This window comes from Daktulosphaira vitifoliae, unplaced genomic scaffold (assembly GCF_025091365.1).
Source record: "Daktulosphaira vitifoliae isolate Bord-2020 unplaced genomic scaffold, ASM2509136v1 Scaffold_1, whole genome shotgun sequence".
Lineage (NCBI taxonomy): Eukaryota > Metazoa > Arthropoda > Insecta > Hemiptera > Phylloxeridae > Daktulosphaira > Daktulosphaira vitifoliae.
In genome coordinates this window covers 84,020,709-84,044,305 of record NW_026099572.1, presented here as the reverse complement: position 1 = coordinate 84,044,305, position 23,597 = coordinate 84,020,709, and the positions used below count along the sequence as shown (strand labels likewise).

At 32.4% G+C, this 23,597-nt stretch overlaps 1 protein-coding gene across 3 annotated transcripts in view; it reads left to right on the top strand.

Annotated features, from left to right (window-relative positions):
- Positions 1-23,597, top strand: part of LOC126903014 (uncharacterized) — a 63,766-nt gene that overhangs the window by 18,023 nt on the left and 22,146 nt on the right. For 2 of the 3 annotated variants that reach the window (XM_050680909.1, XM_050680898.1), the window contains exon 2: positions 5,057-5,113. Coding sequence is in view for 1 of the 3 variants with exons in the window: in XM_050680898.1 (XP_050536855.1) it covers positions 5,057-5,113 (57 nt within the window). In the remaining 2 variants the exon portion in view is untranslated. Of the gene's footprint in view, positions 1-5,056; positions 5,114-17,405; positions 17,551-23,597 lie in introns of those variants that run through there. The other variant, XM_050680919.1, reaches the window with a different exon arrangement.

Below are 23,597 nucleotides of genomic sequence, written 5' to 3'. Positions count from 1 at the left end.
TGACTTGAGAGCTTTGTGGACGTTAATCGACAGTTACTTTTCTTCCTCAGTATTTAATCGCGTCTAGTGTTTACATACATTATGATGCTGTACTGGTATAATATGTCGTTTTGTACGCTTAAAACCCATATTGGACGCAGTCCAAACAAAAAAGTTCTCTAGCTATGTTCGCTTCAAAGTTAATTTGGCTTACTGTGTGCGTTCAACCCATTTCAACGCGTACATCTTTTCTCTTAGCATAAATATACGCCTGTAGACGTCTTAACGACGTGATGCGCTTAGTTGAAAAACTTTTTATTTGTTTCTGTTCCTAAGTATGTCAGTGTGTAATAAATTTTCACTTGTATGCACCACCAGTGGCTTTCTGAGCATTTGTGTTAATCAGTTTGAAATATAAATTTAAAGATTCATATAGTTGTTGTCTGGTGACATATTGTTGATGATTGGTGACAACATTTCGTCCACTATTTAATGTTGTTTTTCAAATAGAACATTAAGGTTTACACAAAGTATATTACACTCGATTGGGGTATCAAATAAAAAATTATCTTTTGTTGTCTTATGGCTTCATGTTATGATCTATTAAATGATGTATTAAATAAGTAGATTTATCATTTAACCATAATATTAAAATGGATCTCATCAACTTTACCTTCAAGGATTCATCAAACCTTTTCATTAGCCAATGTGTCTAATATATGAGTAATATACTCAGATTTTCAAAGCAAATTGTTCAATACATCCGGGAAGTATTTTACACTTATTGTGAGTTATAAGAAATAAATGGTTGCAAAGGATAATGGTGTGCCGTTTACAAAATTCCTATTTCAGGCCAATTACACTGTCTCATATGGAATATATGATAAATTACCATTTGGTTTATTGTTGCACGGAACCGGAAAAATGGCAAATCGCCGTTTACCCCATCGCCGACTGAGCAGATGGCTAACATAATAACTCCGAATACAATAGTGATAATGGTACAGTATTTACAATATCACCGCAGACCCGCCACATCGTATATTTACTACACGATTGATTGGAAAAAAGCTGACGTTTCGTTCAGAGAACGGCGGCGTCTGGTGAGAGTTCAATTTGATGGTTGCCGCCTGCGGTGTTGTTCAAGGGATGGGATCTCGTAGGAGGATATATTAATATTATTTAGCCGTCGGCGACTTCGACCGCTGAGACTAAACGGTTGATTCGGCACAAAAACTGACAATTTATTTGCCGCTTGGCAAAAACAACCCTATATGATTTTTTTTTTTGACACGTTGGGTTAAATGTTTACGACTGGACACGATCAGTTTTTCACATGCACCGATGTACATGGCAAAATACCTTCCTATTCGTTAACACGTGTTTATTATGCGGGTGTTATATAATATTGACCTACATGTACTATACATTGCAGCGTATTGATAGGTTTATCGATATAAGTGCACTATTGTTGTTCTGAAATTACCCCAGGGTACTGTTCAGTTGGTTATTGTTAGTTTTTCTTTTAAACTATGTGTCATATAGTCAGTGATATTGCGAAAAATTGCATTTTATGATAGTTTATGTCGGTTTCCCCGTTTTAGTTCAACAGTCTAATTCATGCGAACGCAACAGTAATTTTATTAAAACCTTTTCATGTTCAAACATAAAGTCACCTAACAAGGAACCACCAGAATCCACCCCAACAATTACACTTGGTTTATTATTGTCTGGTTTATTTTTTCTGTCGCTAATGCTATTGTGCTAAAGTACACAAATCTACTTGATTCAAATAAAATATTGCATTTTTGTGTTAAAGGACTAAACTAAAATTTCCAGCTGTTGTCTAATGAGCAAATGTTCTAATTTACTTAAAACAAAAACAACTGTGGTGGATATTTAATACTATGGTATTAAATTTTCGAGAATTATATTTTTGTTAAATTATACCAAGACATTTTACAGACAAAAGTTATAACACAATTTGCAAATCTAATTTACACGTAACACGCAGCTCGTAGTATGGAATGTTTCAATAAGTTGTTAGCCTCACAATTATTCTATCCATATTCCTTCTCTTTGTTTTATTCTGGTCATTTTTTGGGGATTAGTGGTTGTAACTAAATTATTAAAAGAAAAAAAAAATTATATAATAAAAATTTATCACTTATAATTCAACCTTAATGATAGAATTTAATAATAAAAAAAAATTATAATTTAAAATATATGTTTTAAATTATCATTTTTTTGTAGCTATTTCTCAGTTCAGTTTAAATGTTCAAAGTAATAAAACTATCATTCCATAACGTTTATAATTTACGTTTATATAAAAAATCGTGTATGCGATACTTTTCACGATAAGATTTAGCTTAAGTTTGTGAAAATCTTAAGTTCAAAAGTTTTTTGAAACCATTAGTTACATGATTCTCTTATACTAAAAATATGTTTTTCATGCGCTTTTGTAGTATTCATCATTAATCTTTCAAACTTGACTGCAATACCCTGAAAAAAAAAATATGTAAATGATATTGTTGAAGTACACATGAAAATTACTAAATGATGTTTTTTTTTAGTTATTATTTTTGGTGTTGTTATCATTATCTTGATATCCATGAATGCTCATTATTAATACAAATATTGTAATATTTATCATACTGTATTATGGATAGTTATACAGTACTTCTGCTTTTGATATTGCAGTTGAATTTTGCAGGTATGTGGTTTGTTGAGCAAAATAAAAAGAAGAAACCGTATACACGCAGAAGACTAGCTATAAGCATAATCTGAGCACAAAGCTCTTCCGGCATGCTCGGAAGTTTCATAATGGCCTTTGGAATGTTATTATCAAAGTTTCCATGTCCCAACTCTCGATCTTTGTTGTGCTTTGTACCGCATGTGCATGCTGAAAAACATTAACAAATCCATAATACACAGTTAATTTGGTCCCGTCTTTTATTAAGAGTCATTTTCACGACTGCCACTTCGTCTTCCATATTAGGGACCTATTACACAGCTGGAGATTATAATGAAGTTTGCTGGAGAACTTTTGGTTAAGTATAGTGGCCGTAAACATGTGCTCATTTGTTTCCGTACAATAATATTCTCAAACTTAATACCCTTTCAAGTGCTTTTTGTTTACAAACATTTTTTACCATTATCTAGTGTTTCAATTAAATGTTTGCTTAATAAAGTGTACACATGGTTTAGTTTCAAAATGAATCATGATATAAGTGTATAAGAATAATACATTTTCTAAAAATACACACTAATGAAATTCAATTTTTAGAGATAAATCTACTTGTAATAACATTTAAAGTACACCGTATATTAGTTATGCAAATAACAAACAACTAAATTGTCATGTTCACCAAAGTTTTTGGCTTAATTATCAATGCACATTCATTCTAAAACAACTGAATACTTGATATGTTTGACCAGTGGAATTAAATTAGCGTAATTGCTAAAAGTTAGACAGTTAATGGAAAAAATGTACAAACACTTTTTTATTATTATGATTACTATTATATTTTTTTGTGAAAATAGCCGGAGGATATCACCATGCTAATTTCCCGGGGGACGTGACATTTTGGGGAGGGTTTCACGTTTTATTGCTCCGTCGCGGTTTCCGATGTCCGATGTTCCTTTGATTTATATTCCAATTAAAAACAATTCGAGAAGGTATAAAAAAATACACGCGCAACACGCTTATTAGTCTCTTTTAATGCTCCCACTTGACGTATCACTGTGCCAAAGTCCCTAATGGCAAACCAGTGTTAAATAATACATTTGAATTGGCCAAACCACGTGATGCCGTTGAGAGTGTAGTTGTTACTAACGAAATAAAATAATACTTTGTACTTGTAGCATTCGAATAAATTTTAATTGGTATTTTTTTTTTATGAGCATATTTATTTTAATTAATTTAAAGAAAAAATTACACAAAATTTTTTGTATATATGTTTCGACAAAAATTTTTATAAAAAAAAAAACAAATGAAATAATTTAATGAAGTGTTTTACAAACTGAACGATGAATTTGTTATTATCACTGTACCCAGAAATTCGCCGCTCGAGTTGTTTTCGATTCTCAGCTGCTATGAAATAATTATAAAAGCCTTTATTTGGAATCATCAAGTAAAGCTTTTGTGTAAACCTATCCGCTGACGCCAACAGCGCTTATTCTTTGAGGTGGTATAATCAAAAGTTTTGGTCAGTAATGACTTTTGAACGATAAAATATGTTATATCTAGATCCGGCAATAGGAATTTGAATGGGACTACCGTAATTAGTTTGACCGATTGTCAGATATTATAACACAGGGCCCGTTGCCTAGTACTTCGTTGCATGGAGGGATTGGCACACTGCTATTATTACTATTATTATTTCCTCGTTTGCTTATATTGTTCTGTCTCCCTCTTTCCTTCTCGGCGTATTATAAATCAGATTCCCTGCACAGATAACTCCGTGACGATGATACCGATTACATAATGTGCACGATCCAACTAATCTTTTCCCGTTGTTATAGTGTTACTATCGTGTACTTTAGTAAACAGATAAATATCATAAAACGGCAGCATTAAAAGAACGTAGAATTAGCAATCGCAACTAAAATGGTGCTTTTTAAAATATACCGGTAAAGTATCTTACGAATTAGCCAACTGCGCCGTAAAACACGTTTAATAATTAACTATTATTATTTACCCGAAAGCTTTATGGAAATACAGCTTATGGCTGCTAAGTCACAAGCATCCGTTTTATATTATACAAGATTTTGCGTAGGGGTATTCCGGATAGAATGAGACCGGAACTCTGTCGTAAGTGAGTCTCTTGAGATTTTGAAACCTTTGTGGATTAAAAGCCACTGATTCGGTTTAGATCCGACATTGCAGCCCTGCGAGAAAGCACTACTAACATATATGAATGTACTGCGTGACGACAAACATTCCCTCGGGGTTTAGTTTCTCTCGAAGGGATCGTTCCTATCATAGGATTGTTGCCATTAAATGTTTTAGTACGTTAGTCATCGCTAACGTGTTATTATAACAATCATTAATAACTTTTTTTTTTTTTTATTACAGCTTATTCCAAATGATTCGGAAGCAACAGATTGTGTGAATAGGCCAGATTGCTGGAAAGTAAGTAACTTGTCCTTGAATATTTTCGATTAGTATCAAAAACCGTTTGATTAAATTTGATAGTACAATTAATTGGTAAAAACTTATTATTAATAACAGTGTTTTTTTATTTTTAGTTTATTACATTATTATTAAAATATTTAATAAATTTAAATGAATTTTAACATAAAAATCTGTTTATTCATTTTAACGCAATATATTCGTAGAGGGAAAATTTTATTGAATCTTCGCTTGCCAATTGAACGTCGTTTTAGCAGGCTGTTGCAATTGACCAGCTTGCCATTATGCGTTAATAGCTCGCTACATACAATAATTTCCTCTTAAATAGCCAAAATCCGTGTAACATTTGGCCCGAATATCTTTACAAATCAATACACGTCACAACGCACCTTCGTAACGGCAATAGCGCGAGAGCATTACTAGGAAACGTGAATGGCATTTTGCAGACATTCACACCTGGTTTTTCTCATAACCACCGTAAATGCCGACACCTATGTTTATAAGGAAATTGGCCTTTTACGCACCACCACCTTTTATTACGATTATTATACGCCTACTAAACACATTATTCTCGGGTGGCAATTGGTATATATCCAAACAAAAAAAAAAAAAACCAAACAAACCTTCTTTAGGGGTAGCTGCTCAGTGTACACTAATCCGGTATATATGCAGCTACTTGTCTCCTATCGCGATTCCGTGACCAGGTGTTGCCAGTCGGTATTCCTGTGTGTACGAGTATATTGTATACAAACACAGAAGAATTCCAAGGGATTTGATCCGTATACTAGGTTTTATTTCTTTTTTGACACCTTTTGCCATTGAAAAATACATATTGTATGATATCCGTCGGTATCGGTACCCCCTCAGAAGACTCGGCCGGAATATTATTAGTCACGCTTTATGTCGCCTTTGCCGTGTAAATTGTATCCACTGCTTTGTGCTTATTATTAATTGTACACAGCGTTATATTATCGTGCGTCTACTTTATATCGATTTAGCTGTACCGGTCGAGAATTATTATAAACGCATTTGTCACGCAAATTTATTACTACAACTATTTATTGTACATTTCTGAAAGAAATTCGCACATCTGCTTTTGGTCGATATATATGGTCGTTATCCAAATTTGCCTGTTATAATAATATATCGTACGACTGACTGACTTGTCACGAACGACCGGTATATTTACGCATTAGGGTGAACAAATGACATAATTGCTTCTAAAAGGGTCTCTGAGCCTGTAAGATGTCAACTGACCCGTGCAATTTCAAATGACTTAGAAATCTTGTCCATTTAACTAAGGATGTGTTCACCTTGCGCCACCATCTTATCTATTGAAAAACAAATGGTCTACCACTTGCTTACTGTATTCGACAGTATTAAGAAAAAACAAATTTAATTACAACTTTTAGACAAGTACAATAATACAGAACTAACATTCCTTCAGGTTAAAAAAGTGAAAGAAAATGTTGTACCAAATGATAATTATTTAATGATCTTACGATGGACTAATAATGTTATTAATTCTCATTTAAAGTTTTTTTTTTTTGTAATGATTATAGATAGAAAGTGTTGTAGTTGGAAATTACAGATAGATAAATTTAATACGAAGTCATTAATAAATATTCCAAACTCGTTTTATAAATAATTTATCGCTTAAGTGTTATTATTTTATACGTAGAGCTATGTTATTATTAATTATAAAAAGTAAATTATCTCAAATCGAAACAGTCCAACGAAAATTCCACAAAATTAATTGAAGTAATTTATTTGAGCAGCCGGTCAACCAGTTTTTGTCGTTATCAACTAAAATATATGCGTACACAGCCAATAGTTTTATTTAATTAATTTAAACTCGTCGCATATAGTATATGACACGACAAACAATTTAACCACTATATTAATTTACACACTCGTTGATTATACTATTTTATTGCTGGACGCATGTCGGTCGGCGAGACGATTTATCTCGTTTTATCAACAAACATATTATAGCGATTTTGAATCGTAATAATAATTATTTATTAATCACTTCATATTTACCGGGTTGCTTCATATTGACTATGGTAAAGCCACCGAGGATTCAATAATTATAAAACATTTAATAACCTATCCTCTGTATATCATTCATTCAACCGGCGGACGCAGTGAATTACTTTAAAAGGGTTTTCGAGTACACTGTGTATACGCATTATCATTAAATAATAAAAGATGTTTATCTCGGCCGTTGTTTCCGACTGTATACAATTATATCGAAAACGGACAAATGGATTTGTGACATATATTATTATGTGTCATGCAATGTCGAGGAAAAAAGGAACATGTGACGATATTACTAGTGGGTTTCATTACATTTTTCATTTTCTATACGATGTGTGTGCCCTTGTGCTTCCAATGTACACAACACCGATCTGGTCTCAGTAGTACGATCACACCAGACTTCTCCTTTTAATCGTCACACCCTATTCTCCCTGTGTGCGTTCGTTCCAAGAGGGTTCTATCGAATATCCCGGCACATCGTCCTAAGTCACGATCAGCATGGATGATATTATTTATTTAGTTTTTTAGTGAGATAACAACAACGTGAAATTTATACGTGATAACGAGCACCCCGGTGTGGTCAACGATATGATTAATAGATCTGTGCTGCCGGCTGGTTATCTTACTAGATATATTTTATAATAACTGGTCTTATACATCCATGTACAACCTCTAATAACGCAGTGGTGTAATGAAAACGAGGTAAAAATCGTGTAATTTATGTTCAATACATCACCAAGTTCAGTGGAGTATAATGGATTCTACATTTTCTAGAAAAATCTATTTTTGGCCTCGTATTTTGTACTTGTAATCAAAAACAATTTTGATCATATGGAGCATAAATAATTTATAAATATATTTAAATGGAAGTTAATGTTGTGGAAATTTCATATAAAATTTTATATTTATTGCTTTGTTCAAAAAGAAATGAAAATATTTGTAAAACGCCGTTTTCGAAATATTTTCCAAAAAAAAACGAAAAATTCCAACAATCGTTTAAATTTAATTCTCAACATAAACAAAAATAAACTTTATACCATTTTTTTTGTCGGCAAAGAAAACATTATGCCGAGTTACAAGTGTATATTTATGAACATGGTTGAAATTTTAAAAGCTACGGTACCGTGTAAATTAGGGGTAAGTCATGTCATTTTTAATTACTGTTTACAGTCGAAAAAGTGCTCCTTTTTTTTCTCGGCTAATTTATTGTAGTACGAACGAAATTTAGTCACTGGGGTGTTCGCCCCAACACATGTATTCCACCAGCGCGTGTCACAATTTTTATATTTAATACAGACCCTTCTTTGGGTTCTGCAGACGCGATTTCAACTACATTGTATTATTGTTCATCGACACTTTATAGAGTTACCAAACCCAACATTTCTCACACAGTGCAATCTTCCAGAAAATCCCATTAGCTGTTAAATTTTTTTTTGTCTTACTTTGCCTATTGGGATTACTGAAAGCGTATGAGAAATATGAGAGTGTGTTAAAACACCACACGGCACGAATAAGACATAAAATAAAAGCGTAATAAAAAAATTTTAATGATTGTGAACTTTAGTTGTAGAAGCATTATTTAATATATTATCTAGTATTTTGAACTCTCAACCGTTTGAATCTGTAGAAGGTACATTGGATATATAATTAAAAGTTTCTCTTAAATGCATATAAAATAATACTACAGCACTAAAGAGGTCAGAGGTAATAACAAGTGTAAACTTACTTTAATTACCCCGTATAAAAACACATAAGCGCAGTCCAGGGATAATAAAATTTAACGATCTATATGAAAGCGTCTATAAAAAAAAAAAACGAAAAGTACAATATACTGTTCTATATACTTGTACAGGCGAACAGTGAATGACCAAGATTTTTTTTTTGCTTATCGCTATTAGAACTCAATAAACGTTACATCATCTTTGTAGAATATATGATAAAGATGCCATCACGCTGTTTTTTATATACTCTATAGTACGCATTTTTCATATCATTTTCATTCTGCTTTACGTTGTTTTTTTTTTTTGAGTTCATGAGATTCTTTATGTTTTCAATAAACACTAAACAACATCAAAAACTTTTTAGAATTCTTTGAAATATTTATATACAGTTGTGTTTTTATATGATATCACGACCAGCGCATATTATTATAATGTTTTCAAATGTACACACAAAATGCGGTCACGTCTTCTGCCGCCCCGGGAATAGTATGCATATTATTATTTTGTGAGCTACTACTGCCGGCATACGGTGATAATAGTCGATTCAGAAACGTTAATAACAATAATAAACTCTGTACGATTTTCTGTCGACTGCCTCTGCTCAACTGATAATCATATCGGGTGCGCTGTGAACGACGTCCCAGTAATTATACGATACCCATTTGGTCGTATGTTGCAGCCATTAGCCCGTTTTGTGTGCGTTTATCAAACGCGGATTCTGCACCATAATCTAGTAACGACCTGTGCATAACATCGAAGTAAGTTTACAAACAAGAACGCTACTCCCGCATTGTGTATCATTATAAAAAAAAATACCCGTGTCGGTAATTTTAATTTAATCATACATTAACCATAGTCATATTATTATTACAAGTAAACTAATATACTATTATAGAGTCGACCGTGTCAACAACTAATATTATTAAAAGCCTTTACTCTGATTTACTTCTCTTATGCGGTCCATTGTTTCGTGGAAACTTTTAGTTTGTGTCGATTTACCAAAGGTTTTCGTTTGCGTTTGTATTTCGCATAAATTAATACGACGCCGTAAACTTAAAACAAACAAATAGGTGATCTTCAAACGATAAGTTCTTCATGGTTCCTAAAGCAAAACTAAAATTTTACCGACGGACTCTATCTATTCTTGAGTAACCATCCGTACGTGTCAAGTAATCAAACACATCACATTTAAATTATCTTATCACCGTTAATGATTTCCTTGCTTATAGTATTGAGTGAATCGGTTGTGTGCAGGTGCTTCTGTGTAGACGCATACTGTATTGGTATCATAGATATCGTTTGATCTGTGCCTCGAGATAGAGCCCTTCGAAATTATTCTATAATTCAACAAACACACTGTGGGCAACCCTTTTGAGCTCCGTATCACTTTTGTTCAGGATAGATGATTCGCCTCTAAAATACAATAAATCCACTTCAGTATGCTTACTCAGTCGGACTGTCTGTCGGGATTTGTCGGGCTTATACAATACAATTAACATTTTCGGAAGACTACGTTATTAGTATTCTTATTGTCGTTCGACTGACTGTTATAAATTTACTTTTATAGTTTATCCAATATTTTTACACGATGACCTTTTTTTAATGGTATTACAGTGGAACTTTTACCGTCGTCTATTACACCCGATTTGTTGCCATAGTTTGTGGTTTGTATTAATTTAACTTGCCGCCTAATGAAAGTTTATTGAATCCGTAAATAAAAACGTAATCCGATATTGTAACAGTTAAATGACACGCGTACCAATGAAATATCCCACCACAGTAATGACCCATATTAAAATAACAGGTCCGAAAATGGCAGTTGTAGTACACATTAAATGTATCTACCGAGTTTTATTTTTGGTTTAATAATATTGTTTTGTTTGAATTTTAAGTGATAAATTTAATTTAATGGCGCTGTTTTTGTTTAAACCTCTTGGAATATTTTTCTCTTAACTGGCGATACTGAAAAAGACAATACTTTTGTACGCGCTATGTCGAAGGAGACTAATGAGCCAATTCTAAACTTTCCCCGATAACAGCATTTGTTCGCCTTGTCGTTTGCACAGTGCAAACAAAATACCATGTACTCGTGTTTTAGGTATCGACACCGGTGTTATATATTGGTTTAGAGTTCTACATACATTATTGCATTGAATATATGCGCGTTCGAATTGAAAGAGACCGTAGGCATATTCATCGGACACAGGTGTACTTAACACTTGTCACGTTGTAAAAGGGCTGTGTAATTTATAGACACAACCTAAATTCGTCAAAGACGATTGACATCCGATTTAGTATATTACTCGAGTGCATGCATTGCGCAGTACTTGGCACGGATCTAAATCCGCTAGTTAACGGACATGGCAAACTCGTTTCCGGCGAATCTAAAATTGTTCCTCGAGTTCAATACGACGCTATAAAACTGAGATATGGTGTTAATATCACACGTTTTATTATTTCTGGTCGTGAGCATTCATATGGAGTGCACCCAGATCGCGGCAAGCGTTTTGCTTAGCTTATTTTGTTCGATCGTGAAATATTACATTACTTAACTATCTCTGTGTAGACACTATCTCGTGTATCGTCCGTGTATTCAACTTACACATTCCTACCGTGTCTACTGGACACTGTCCAGCTCGTAGTCTTGTAATGCGTACTCAAAACGAAAACATACTCGGAACATGATACAACCTATTGACCCCTTATGCAAGTATATTCACTTAATATCCATTACTTGTGTACCCCAACAGGTAAAATGTATGGTAGTGAAATGAAATCGGCGTAAAAATCGTGGAAATGGATGAAACAATCTAATAATTTGCAGTCACCAACTGCAAATCAATCGACACAAGTCAGTCGACTTGTCGTGAATAAGTCAGAAAACATGTAATATATTACAAAAAAAGTTGCAGCCAAAAATCTAAATACACGAATGAAACTAGTTTTTTTTTTTTTTTATACTGTACAGTCGGTAACAGCTGTATACACTTAATAAAATATTACGAGCCAGAGAAAAGTCGTTGTAATGTAATAAGGTTTTCAAATATAGGTGTGTGCATTTCCAAAATTTATAACGAACATAAAATAGAGACAAGGTATGAGTACGGAGAGATTTAATCTTGGTCCACAATCGACCCCTTTCGACTCACACTGAGCCCATTTGAATAAACTAGGAAATATATCTGTAAACAACAATACTGTTCGTAGTATAGTTCCTTTTCTTGTGTCGGTAGGATGTAAACTATACTCTTGCTCGTATTTATTGAAATATTTCAAACTTAAATAAATTAGCGTGTCAGCGTATACTGAAAGCGTTATTCCTTTTATTTCCAAGGCATTTTCAGCGTGAGGAGGTCGTACATAAATCGTAATCATGTTCAGCTCTCAATCTGAGTAAATGTTTCGACTGGCCCACTCGATGTAAACATTACCGCAACTGCATTTAACGCGTAGGAAGTAATTAATTAATTAAAATTCGCCAAAGAAACAAAAGCGCGGAACATTCGTATGGTCTGACATGTACACACGCGATCGTGATTTGTTTTGGGACGCGATTGCTCGTATAAATATGAATCGCGAGTACGTATAACTAGTAGATCACCTAGTTACACAGAACATATTGAAGTATCAAAGCGTTACTGCCGACGTTGGTCATATCACTCACCGCCGTTAATTACTAAAATACTTACCTACACACGCACACACACACACGTCCACAGCAATAATGTGATGGTAGGCACTAGAGAGTAATGATTTATGTGCAAACGTGCAATATCTCAATATGTCGCGGCCGCTTTGACATGTATACACAGCGCACCTAAACTTCCCTAGTTTGCATACGACGCTATGAAGTTAGTGTACACATAAACATACACTAAATTATAACGTCGTGCAAGTATACCTTGTGTAGTTAGGGTGAAACACTTAAAACCGCTAAATGTAATAATATCTAGCGCAATACATCTTATTTGTCACGCCAGAACCACTGTCAGGCGTCGCTATACACACAAACACACGTCGTAGTGTACACGCTAAAACGTGGACTGTCCTCTCCGCATCCCTCCGGGTAACGATTTATGGAGCCATGTCGAATTCGGATAAACCCACCGCCGCCACTACCCCATAAAAATTCACTCGCATATTACAGACGTCGATAATCCGACTCGACGCAAGCTTTGGTTTTAATAACGTCACTAGTCGAGTCCGAGGATTTATTGGTCTCTTTTTATTTCTACCCCATTGAAACGTACACGGCCGCCGTACGGAGAGCTTGCGATTAATCGCTGTGTAATTTCTTGGCGAAAAGGGCTGAAAACGATTTGCATATTAAACTCGCTCGGGGGAAATGAGAGTACAAGTGCGGGTGACAAGGGAATATATTATTATTTCGTCTGCAACGTTCTATACATGGTACACACTGGCGAGTTCATCGTGACTGGCTTATTGTAATTATTGTTATTTTAATATTGTGAAAATAAAATATATTTGCTTTTGATCGCCTCCATATCTGACAAAAAGCGAATTCGATTACATTTTTTGCGCATCAGTACTACATAATTCGCACCTATATGGTATACATTTATACAGTGCGTCGAAGTAATTATTGTAATTTATTTGCAGTTTTCATTTTACACGTTTTATTCTGCTTATTATTATTCGTTTCAATTGTATTTTTAAATGATAATCAGTTTTTTTTTGGCTTAATGTGAATACGGGAGTATTCAATATTAATAATATTTTCGGATATTTTAGTATTTTAGTTACATATATTATAATAAAATAGTGAATGATTTGTTTAAACGATAATAAGAGAAAATATTTTAACTACGTTATTCTCCTAGAATATTAAACACAAAGACTTAATAATATTTTCCTGTAAATCTGTAAAACTTTTAACACTACTTTTGGCTGGTTTATTTTTTTTTGAAATGCAACCGAGAGATTTTTAAAGTGCAAATAACTATTAGAGATTATGATAATTCAAATGGAAATTATTTAGTATTACGCTTAAAAAGTGGAAACTTTTACTATTAAAATATGATTTTAAGACCTAGAAAAAATGTTGCGTTTTACTATTATAGCAGAATATAATACTTAGAGCTATAATTTCTGTAAGTCTACAGTTAATGTGCAAAATTAAACCTTAATTATATGGGTTCTTAAAAATATCCTCGTTATATCATTTTGAAATGTAAATACAAAGTTTCTTCCGGGTATATAGTAGTTTAAAAGCTTTCAAATTACTTGTACATTTTAATTATTGTCATTATACACATTTTTTTGTTTATTCTATTCTATTATACCCATTTTTACCCTAATTGTCCGACTAAAATTTTCAGAAGTACACGTAATTTGTTTAAAATTCAATTTACACTTAAGACATTGCATGTAAATTTAAATAATTGTTATATTATATGATTTCATTTGTTTGCATAGGTTTAATTTAAATATTTACGAGAATAGAAATTTTAGATTTTTTTTTCCCCAGTAAGTTAAAAAGATAAAAATTGTAATAAAGGTAATTTTGAGTATTTATTTTTATTTGAGTGAAAATAGATTTCAACACATAAGCAAATATTTATTTAAAAAAAAACATATTTTTTGAGGATTTTATATTTTAATGTTGTAATAGTTAATCACGAATATGTAGCAAAGTAATGCGACAAGATCTTTTTGACTAAGAAACGTAAATAATGCAAATGTGACGATTTATTTGGCATGTTTACTGCCTCAGCAGCTTAACGTGAGTAGTAAATTTCCATAAGCTTTTGGCACACATGACAATGGTATTATTATTATTTTTTATCCTATGAACAAATGCAATATAACATCATATTATGTGATATTTATTTATTATTATATTCAAATTAATTTATTATTTAAAATGTAGAATGAGATTTCACATTTTTACACTGTATTTATATACATTATTTTTTGTCGCTCCCAAATGAAAATCAAATTATGCGTTATTGAAAGTAAAAAATGTAAAAAGTATTTTTATAAAAATGCCGTCTTCGATGGAATATAATAATATAACCTTATACATATATTGTTTTCAAATCTATTCGAGTGAAATCTACCGTTTACTAAATTAAATTGGCGCTTCCTTATATATATGTTACAAAGTCTGATATTTAAAATCAATATATAGTCTAGTAATAATACATACATATGATATCAGTAATATTTTCATACATAATATATAGATAGCGATTCATATGATTTAAAATAGATTTTATAGCGTGTAGGGTAAGATGACGAATTCAGTATTTCTCAAAATCAATCATATAAAGCACAATTTAGCTTTCATAAAAGCATCACGTGATACTCGCTAGTATAAACACACGCGAGCAAAACTTTATACTGTTATGCTAAGGATTAATTTTTTTTTAATTTCACTTTTAAATATTCTAAAAGTGTTATTTAATACCTACTAACTTATAAGATTTCTATTTCTTTAGAGATTTGTTAACAAAGTTTTACAGTCTCCATCTTACCACATAGCTGAGGTAAGAAGACAGAAATAACAATTTTCAGGAAAGCTCATATATTTCGATATAGAACATCTTATAGATGAGAGAGACGATTGAATATATTTGTAATGTTAGGCTAGGTGTAAAAGTAGTTCTCATGCAAATTTCAGATTTAAAATTCATTCGCAGAAGAAGTTTAACCTCGCCATTTTACCCTGTCTTACCCTTTAATGTTAGAAAATTTAATAATTTTTATACTTCTTTTTAATTAAACTATACTGGGTTTTCGGACAGAGTATACAAGTGGAACAGCAATATACATTTTTTTTTAATTAAAAAGAATCTCTAGATCGAAAATATTGTGACTAAATCTACAATTTATAAAAGCATAAATATTTGATAAAATATAGTTTTTAGAGCTAAAACTAATTAAATAAGATTTTCATTAAATTTTTATAGTTGGCTCTTAAATAAAATTGTTCATATTTATCCAGATTGTCAAAACTTACTCTGTAAAGTTTAAAAAATAATAATTGTTGTGTTAGGGAGTTGTATTTAAGCTAGGATAATAAATCAGAAGTCTCATTTGTTCGGCTCATTAGTAAAACGTCAAGGTCAGTACTACGAAATGGGGCGGGAATTTTGTGTCAATATTTATGTGGTTAGAAGTGTTCGACTGGTGTCGGCAAATAAAAATGACGTCATGTGGAGAAGGCGTAAATTTTAAGCCAATTTGTTCAACTATTGCCATCGACCAAGTTAAATAACGACAACAGTTAATGAACCGTCTTGGTGGTTTTTTCTCTTTGATCGATGAAAATAACTAGTATACTCCCTTCGTCTTCTTCATTTCCCAACGGGAAATCATTATTTGTCTTTTACAGTAAATCTTCCCTGTAGTGTTTATGTGTGTTTTATTACTGAACGCATCCGAGTGTCTGTTGTCGTTTTACAACTGCCTGCGCAAAAATTAGTCGTATTAACTGAAGCAAACGATACTTATTGCTAACATAATTGATTTTTGCAAAAATAGCAGACAATACTGTTTTGCTAATTGTATAATGTTACAAACTAACAATCCATAATTCATAAATTTGCAGACTTTCTTGAGTGAGATTATAAAGTTAATGAAAAATGATCAAAGTGTAGTTGTTATGTTGATATATTGCAACTTATATTCGCTGACATCTTTTGTTTGCGTCGTCATTTTGGGTAAAATTATAAATATTCCGTTAAATAAAATGTATCATAAATATTAACAGTCTAATAACCAATTAAAACAACAAAATAACTCATTCAAACATCTTCAAAAATTATTCTTTATTTTTTATTGTTTAGTGTAAAATATTATACTCACTCGAATGCCGGAGGGTAGTATCGATAGGGTAATAAATAAAAATGTTTTTATGAAAATTGTTATTAAATGTAAACTGTCATGGCTGAAATAAGCAAGACATACTCGAAGATGTTTACAGAAAAATGATATTATTTTTGACGTTTAAATTGCACTTGACGGTGTGTGGAGGTTTTTCGTTAAGAACGATCTTGACAAGAAAACAATGTCTACAAGTGGACAGGATGTAACGCACCTGTTACATTATAATAAAGCTTATTATAATAATAATATATGAGTGAACGATCAGTTGTATTGGATATTCAAAAAGGTGACGGTATACCGTCCCATAATTTAATCGCATATGATAAGGCGTTTCTTTTAAATTTATTACATTATATAAGATACAATATTCATAAAAACTTAATTAGACACGCAAGTTCACGTCCTCTATACTATGTAAAAGTGTTATGATAATATTATTATCTAACAACGAAGGCATGTGTAAAATAAATTTGTAACAAACAGTTTAGCTCAGTGTTTCATTGCAACTTGTAGGAGTAGGTATGTTATACAAACATTATATAACATAAAATGTTATTACTATGATTATCAATTTACAACTCAAAGGCGTAGAAATGCTATTACTGTAATAACAATTGTTTTTGTGAGTTATTTTTTTGTTGACACATTATACCAGAGTCGATATTTTTCTTCTATGTATTTATATTTGGTCCGGAACCAAATAACTTAATAGTGAACGATTATTAATGAAAAATAAATTAATGTCATTTTAAAAAAACAACTTCGATTTTTTACAGTTCTTGAAAAGACAACTTGAAAGGGATTTTTAGGGAAACCTAACTACAGGTATTTATATTCGTGTATTGAAATTTTTTTTTTTTCAAAGATACTTCTGTTGCATTTTGGATCCTAATTTTACTATTACTTCCTACAAGTTGCTAAAAGTTTAAACTTTTTTTATCTAACCCGATCATTCCTTTGTTGCTCTTGAAGTTTAAGCCCCTTCTACGTTCCATAAATCTGTCACTTCGGAGGCTCTCTTAAGTCTTATCCGGATGACAATCCCTTTTTTCCTTTCTACAACAAATGCTGAGATCCGACGTTTCTAATTCCAGTTGATTTAGAGGCTCACTGGCCCCCTCGGCTATCTCAAAATTTCCTCACACTCCTATAGACATACTATACATAGAATAGTCTTTGTTGAGATAGTGTACCATTGACCGTTCAAAATGTTTGTTTTTCTCTGTATCAAATGATTCAATACCACTGTTATAAGGGAAGGCACGAGATAGGAGAAAAAAAAGTTTTTCTTAGATACAACTTTTGCTCCTCTTTCAGTAACACTTTTTTATTTTTTTGGTATGCGCATCAAACATGTACACACACGTAATGCGTGGGATTTACTGTGCTTAATTTATAGCGTAGACGTGACTCGAGGGTCCCTGTGCACGTGTGTCTACGAAAAAGTAACAAAACTCTGATTAGGTTTATACGTGGTAGCCAAAGTTTGGTCAAACTTAGATACAAAATATGATTGCAGCACGTCATGTGTATAAACTTTTCTCATCATTAAACTATATAGTGTATAGCTCTCAAGTTTTATGTTAAGAATATCGACACACTTGTACAACAAAAAAATATATTTATATTATTTCTTAGTAAATAGATAAAGGTAAAACATTTTTATTTGATAGCTTCATCTTCTATAGAAACTATATGAATAATGGTGTGTAGAATAAAGAAGATCTATTTGCGTTACATGGGCTTTTGGTTCCGTTTCCTCTTAAATTAGTGTAATATCTGCGACAAGAAAAAGAATCATTAGTAAAGCATTGCTTTGAGAGGGTTAATATAAAATTATTTTACTTTGTATTGAGAAAAACTATAGATAGAGTAAGGACATCTATTGTTGACTTTGTGGTTTTAGGTAACACTAGCAAATTGATCGGTGGCAATATCGACTGCAGCGCCAAGTTCTTTCAGTACTTATTTAGTATGTATGTATGCATCATTTCGACGATCGACTTTGATGTCTGGCGAAGAATACAAATTTTTTTTTGTATTTATTTTTTCACTGATATTAAATGTATAGGATCCACCTGGCCAAATTGTCCAAGTTGTAAAAATGTTGCCATCAATGTAAAAAAAACTTCTTGTCCTTTTCAATTTTATATTGTTTTTTCTAGTAAAATTTCTCAATGTTATTTCTGAATCGAATATGATAACTCATATTTTGTTTACCACGAACGCGTGCATACGTCTGCTATTAATGTTTAGCATTATTTCATGTAATACAATAATCGTTAATTATGGTAATCTCATAATGTATAAGGGGAGTAAGGATGTTATTGTTTCACGTCGAGTGGGTCTATCCTTTGTATATTATCTTACAAATAACAACGAGCAGTATGAAATTTCATACACGTATTGACGCGAGCTATAATAATAATAATACTGTAAATAATAATAACAATAATAATATTATGCTAACTGTTCGAAGAAAAATGGCATGGACGAGTAGTGAAGAAAATAGGGTGAAGTTGCAAAGAGGAGGATCATGGGTGGAGTGGCTTCGGTTTCCCGAAAACTTTCCGATTAATGGGTGATTTCTTTTTTGTCCTCGTTGTTTTGGAACTTTGCCCATCCATATCTCTGCAGTACACGTTTTTTAGCAAGTCCTGTATCGGACGTGAGAGTCGTATTTTCAGCAAAGAATGAACGAATAAACAAACAACATTTACATCCCAACCACAGCAGTGATCAGCGTAGAATTTTTTTTTTAATAGCGAAAAACGTTAGAGCATTTTTCCGGGCACTATTCATTTAATGTTTTTTTTGTAATAGTTTATTAGTCTGAGTTGAACGATGAATAATAATAGTAAAAAAATTATACGAAAAATGTGCTTCAGTCTACGCAATCGGTAGATGACCGACACAGATAACTGCTGTTGAGCTGGTAGGACTTCCACGCCATAGTGACTGCAATATATTAATATGAAAGACATTTCCGTTTCGACGGTATAGTTATTATAATAATATTATTTATAGTTGTAGAACTGGCGCCGCGTGAGAATAACAAAACGTTCTCAGAATGGAAGTCACAAGAGTCGGGCCAGTGTCCATTTCAACTTGGTTGTAATATTAGATGTGTTAAAAGTAAGTCAATATATGGCGATCACGAATACTACGTAATGAATGTCCGTGGCTGTACTGTGTAAAGTCATCGGCATAGTAACAAACGTCTGATTAGAAGATCGACGATAATGTCACGTGTCGTTTAATCGGATAAATCAAACCGGGCACTTAAATAGAGTGATAGCAAAAGGAGGCGTTAAAACCGTCGTTAAATCAAAATAAGAAACATCATCGACCATGGTCGGTTTTATTTCTTCCGGCAACACCTTTTACGATCTGGGCACACGATGCTATCGGAGGGCAGGTGATGTTGCGTTTTATCGTTTTTTTATTTGGCTGTTCTTATCGTCACCTCTGAGTTAAAACAATTAATTACATGCAAATATCCAATTCATTATGCCGATGATTTGTAGTTAAAGTTATGATGTAGGCGTATAATATTGTTATTACAAACTAACTGACGGACAATCATGTACTATTCGAAACGTCATCATGACATTTAACGTTTATTTTCCATACAACCAATCACATTTAAAGTTTTTAATCGTTCGTTTGTTTAAAGATTTAGTTTTCTTATAGGTTATAGTTTGCCATTCGAATAAACATGAAAAATTTTCATGCTATAATCTGATACCCATAAAAATAATACTTACATGATAAATTGAGTTGATAAGTTATTATTTGTAAAGTCGTCTATGCGTTCTTTTACAGAGCAGTTTTGCTTTACTTTACAGTAAAACAAATGAGTTTTAATGTTCAACGTTTTACAGTAGCTTATAACGTTAATACGAAAAAAAGAAGAACAAACGTAGAGCGCCAGATGCTTTACACTTGCTACCCATCACGACGTCCGGTCATGGAAACTCATTTTCTTTTACCAGGGATGTTTAGGGGACTTAATGTTATTATTTTTCACCCTTGAAGAATTTCTGCTGTGCATTAAAGTTCATCATATGTCCTCTGTTAAAAAAAAAAAATATATGACGTATATGATATTGAACTAGTTACGGGATTCTTTGTTCACCATTAAAATGCTCTATAATCTAGTATAATCATGAAATTATTAAAAATGATTACCTTTTCAAAAAAGAAAAAAAATCAATCTGATTATTTTTTGGATATTATAGGTGCATGTGAATAATGCGTACTTTTGATAATTTAGGCTTGAAATAATTATAAACCTATATTTGAGTGATTATCATTTAATTGCATATTATTCCTTTTTATTATTATTATTATTTCTAAAAACACATTTTTCGAAAACGAAGGTATTTGTTCATAGACACTAGGAATGATTAAATAATGTAGGGCATATCATGGTGAATTTTTGTGCACCCAAACTATCATGGCAGACTTCTTCCATTTTCTAACATGGTTGACATAACATTGAATAGGTTTCATACATTATATATATCACGGGAGTGCCGTTATAAGGCTACCCGATTGTGTTTCAAGTTTCGCGTGTAACTCAACTAGGGTTATTACCGTATTAACACCAATCTTATTGTGTTCCTTGTAAGACATCTTCAATAACTAAGAAATAGATTTTCATAATCCAAAGCTTATAGAATACATAATACGCTTTACAATATCTATTTTAAACGTAATATATCTAATATAAATTTTTACAAAATAATAATTCTAGTAAGAGAGCCACAGAAAAGAGATTATACGAATTATATCGTACCCTTTCGGAGTACCTAAAATCTTGTAAAATAAGATATCTACGTGATATTTATTATATAGATATATTGTTGACTAAAAAAAAAAAAACAGGCATGAAAATTGAAATTCATTGAAAACTTTTTTGAAAACTTTTTTGATATTTCACGCATGTTGAAAAAAATATATTCAATCTCAAATCTCATGGTTTTAGTGGGTGTAACGAACATTGTTATTAAGTTAGACGCTTAAGAAGCTGGTGTGGGCTAGGTTTACTTAAAATTATTTATATACAAAATAATTATACTTTAACTCGACGTAGTAGAGTACATTGTGTAGTACCGAAGGAACGTTTAAGACCCACCGACCCGTTCAATTCTGAACGGTAAAATTAATAGACTACCATAACCGAAGTAGCAGTTTAAGTAGCAGTGACGGCACTACAGTAGTAGAGGTAAACTAATACAAACGCGGCAGTCGATTGTTTTTCATTAACATATTTTAAACGTTGTGCTGCCAAGGATAATGTAACGAATTGCGGTGCCCGAATGACGACTGATTGATACTCGCCCATTATTATTGCTCGCCTATATAAAACCGTTGCTAGTTGCTACCGGGCGTATGATAATGTACTTTTCTCGACCTTTTCTCCATTCCTCCACTTTGTGTTATCTTGTGCTATTTGTATGATGAGACAGACGGGAATCATTATTATGATAAATCAAAATTAGCGTTTCTTCTCGAGGGATGAAAGGGGCTGCAAGGTAAAATAATAAGATATACTCGTTGATTAAGAAACTCACAAAATGACCATTTGAAGGGTGGCTGATTTTTCACTATATTCCATGACGAATTCGACTTGGTTTTAGTTTTTTGAATATATATTGAAAATTAAAAAATACGCGCCGTTGAACCAGATTGCTGTTTTTCACGACCGTCAAAATCCACAGAGATTATTTATATTTATTGTTATGACTTTATCATTATTATAGCCAGACCTCATCAATTATATTATCCAACTCGTACGAATCTGCAACAATATTATTCAAAACCATAATTTACGATAAACGATACAATTCATATAACCACAATACCATTGAAATCGTAATGATTGAAAATCAAACAGCTGAATAAACATCAAAGATTAAGAGATTAGCACAAGAAATAACAAATAGTATGATTAAATCTCGTTTGAACCAACAGTTATTACTGTAACAATATTATGATATTTGGTTTGTGGGCACATTGTACGCGATTATAAACAGTGTATACAACAAGCTTACAAAAATAATTCCATTTTTTAAATGAAAATAAAATACTCGTCATGCACGTGCCGTAAAAATGATAAAGGTAGATTAACATGTCAATTTTTGAATAATTTTGGATTTTACTGTATTCTTCCGACTGGCGTTATTTGTCGAATAAAACATCTGCGTCGCTTTGTTATTTTATGACGTTCATCACATGTTTATTTTTTATTCACATGATATGACCAATGAGAAATATGTAGACGTATTAATTTTGTCTAGTTTCTATTTTTATATTTTTCGTGTCTAATTTATCTCAATATGAAAGACGTCGGCGAAGAAGAACGATTGGGATTTCTAGCGTGGTATTTGAAAATTTAAGCACGTCGGAGGGTAAAGAATGATTCATTCATTTAAACGAATTTATGGTAATGTGGGTGAAAACATTTTTTTGCATACCACGTGAGTAACATGCGAAATTCGTTCAATAATATGAGGAATGTTTTAGCAGTGAATAATATGTATAAACACACGCACAATGTCAGTGTAGTTCATTGGACGTGTAGGTTTGTCGTACACACGTCTGACCGATATTACTTTTCCTTTGGCCTTTTCCCCGTCCACGACGGTTGCTTGCAATAAGCCTACGTATTTTCAGATAACACGTCAAAACGAATCATGACCCTAGTTACGGTTATTGTACCAGCATGAGAGACCAATAATGTTTTTAAAGCACAAACCGACCGAAGTTAACATACGCACGTGGATAGTTATGAAGCGCTTGAGTGTAAGAAATAGACGTCGGAAAAGAAAAGCAATAATGACGTACTCACAAAACTCTCCATTCCT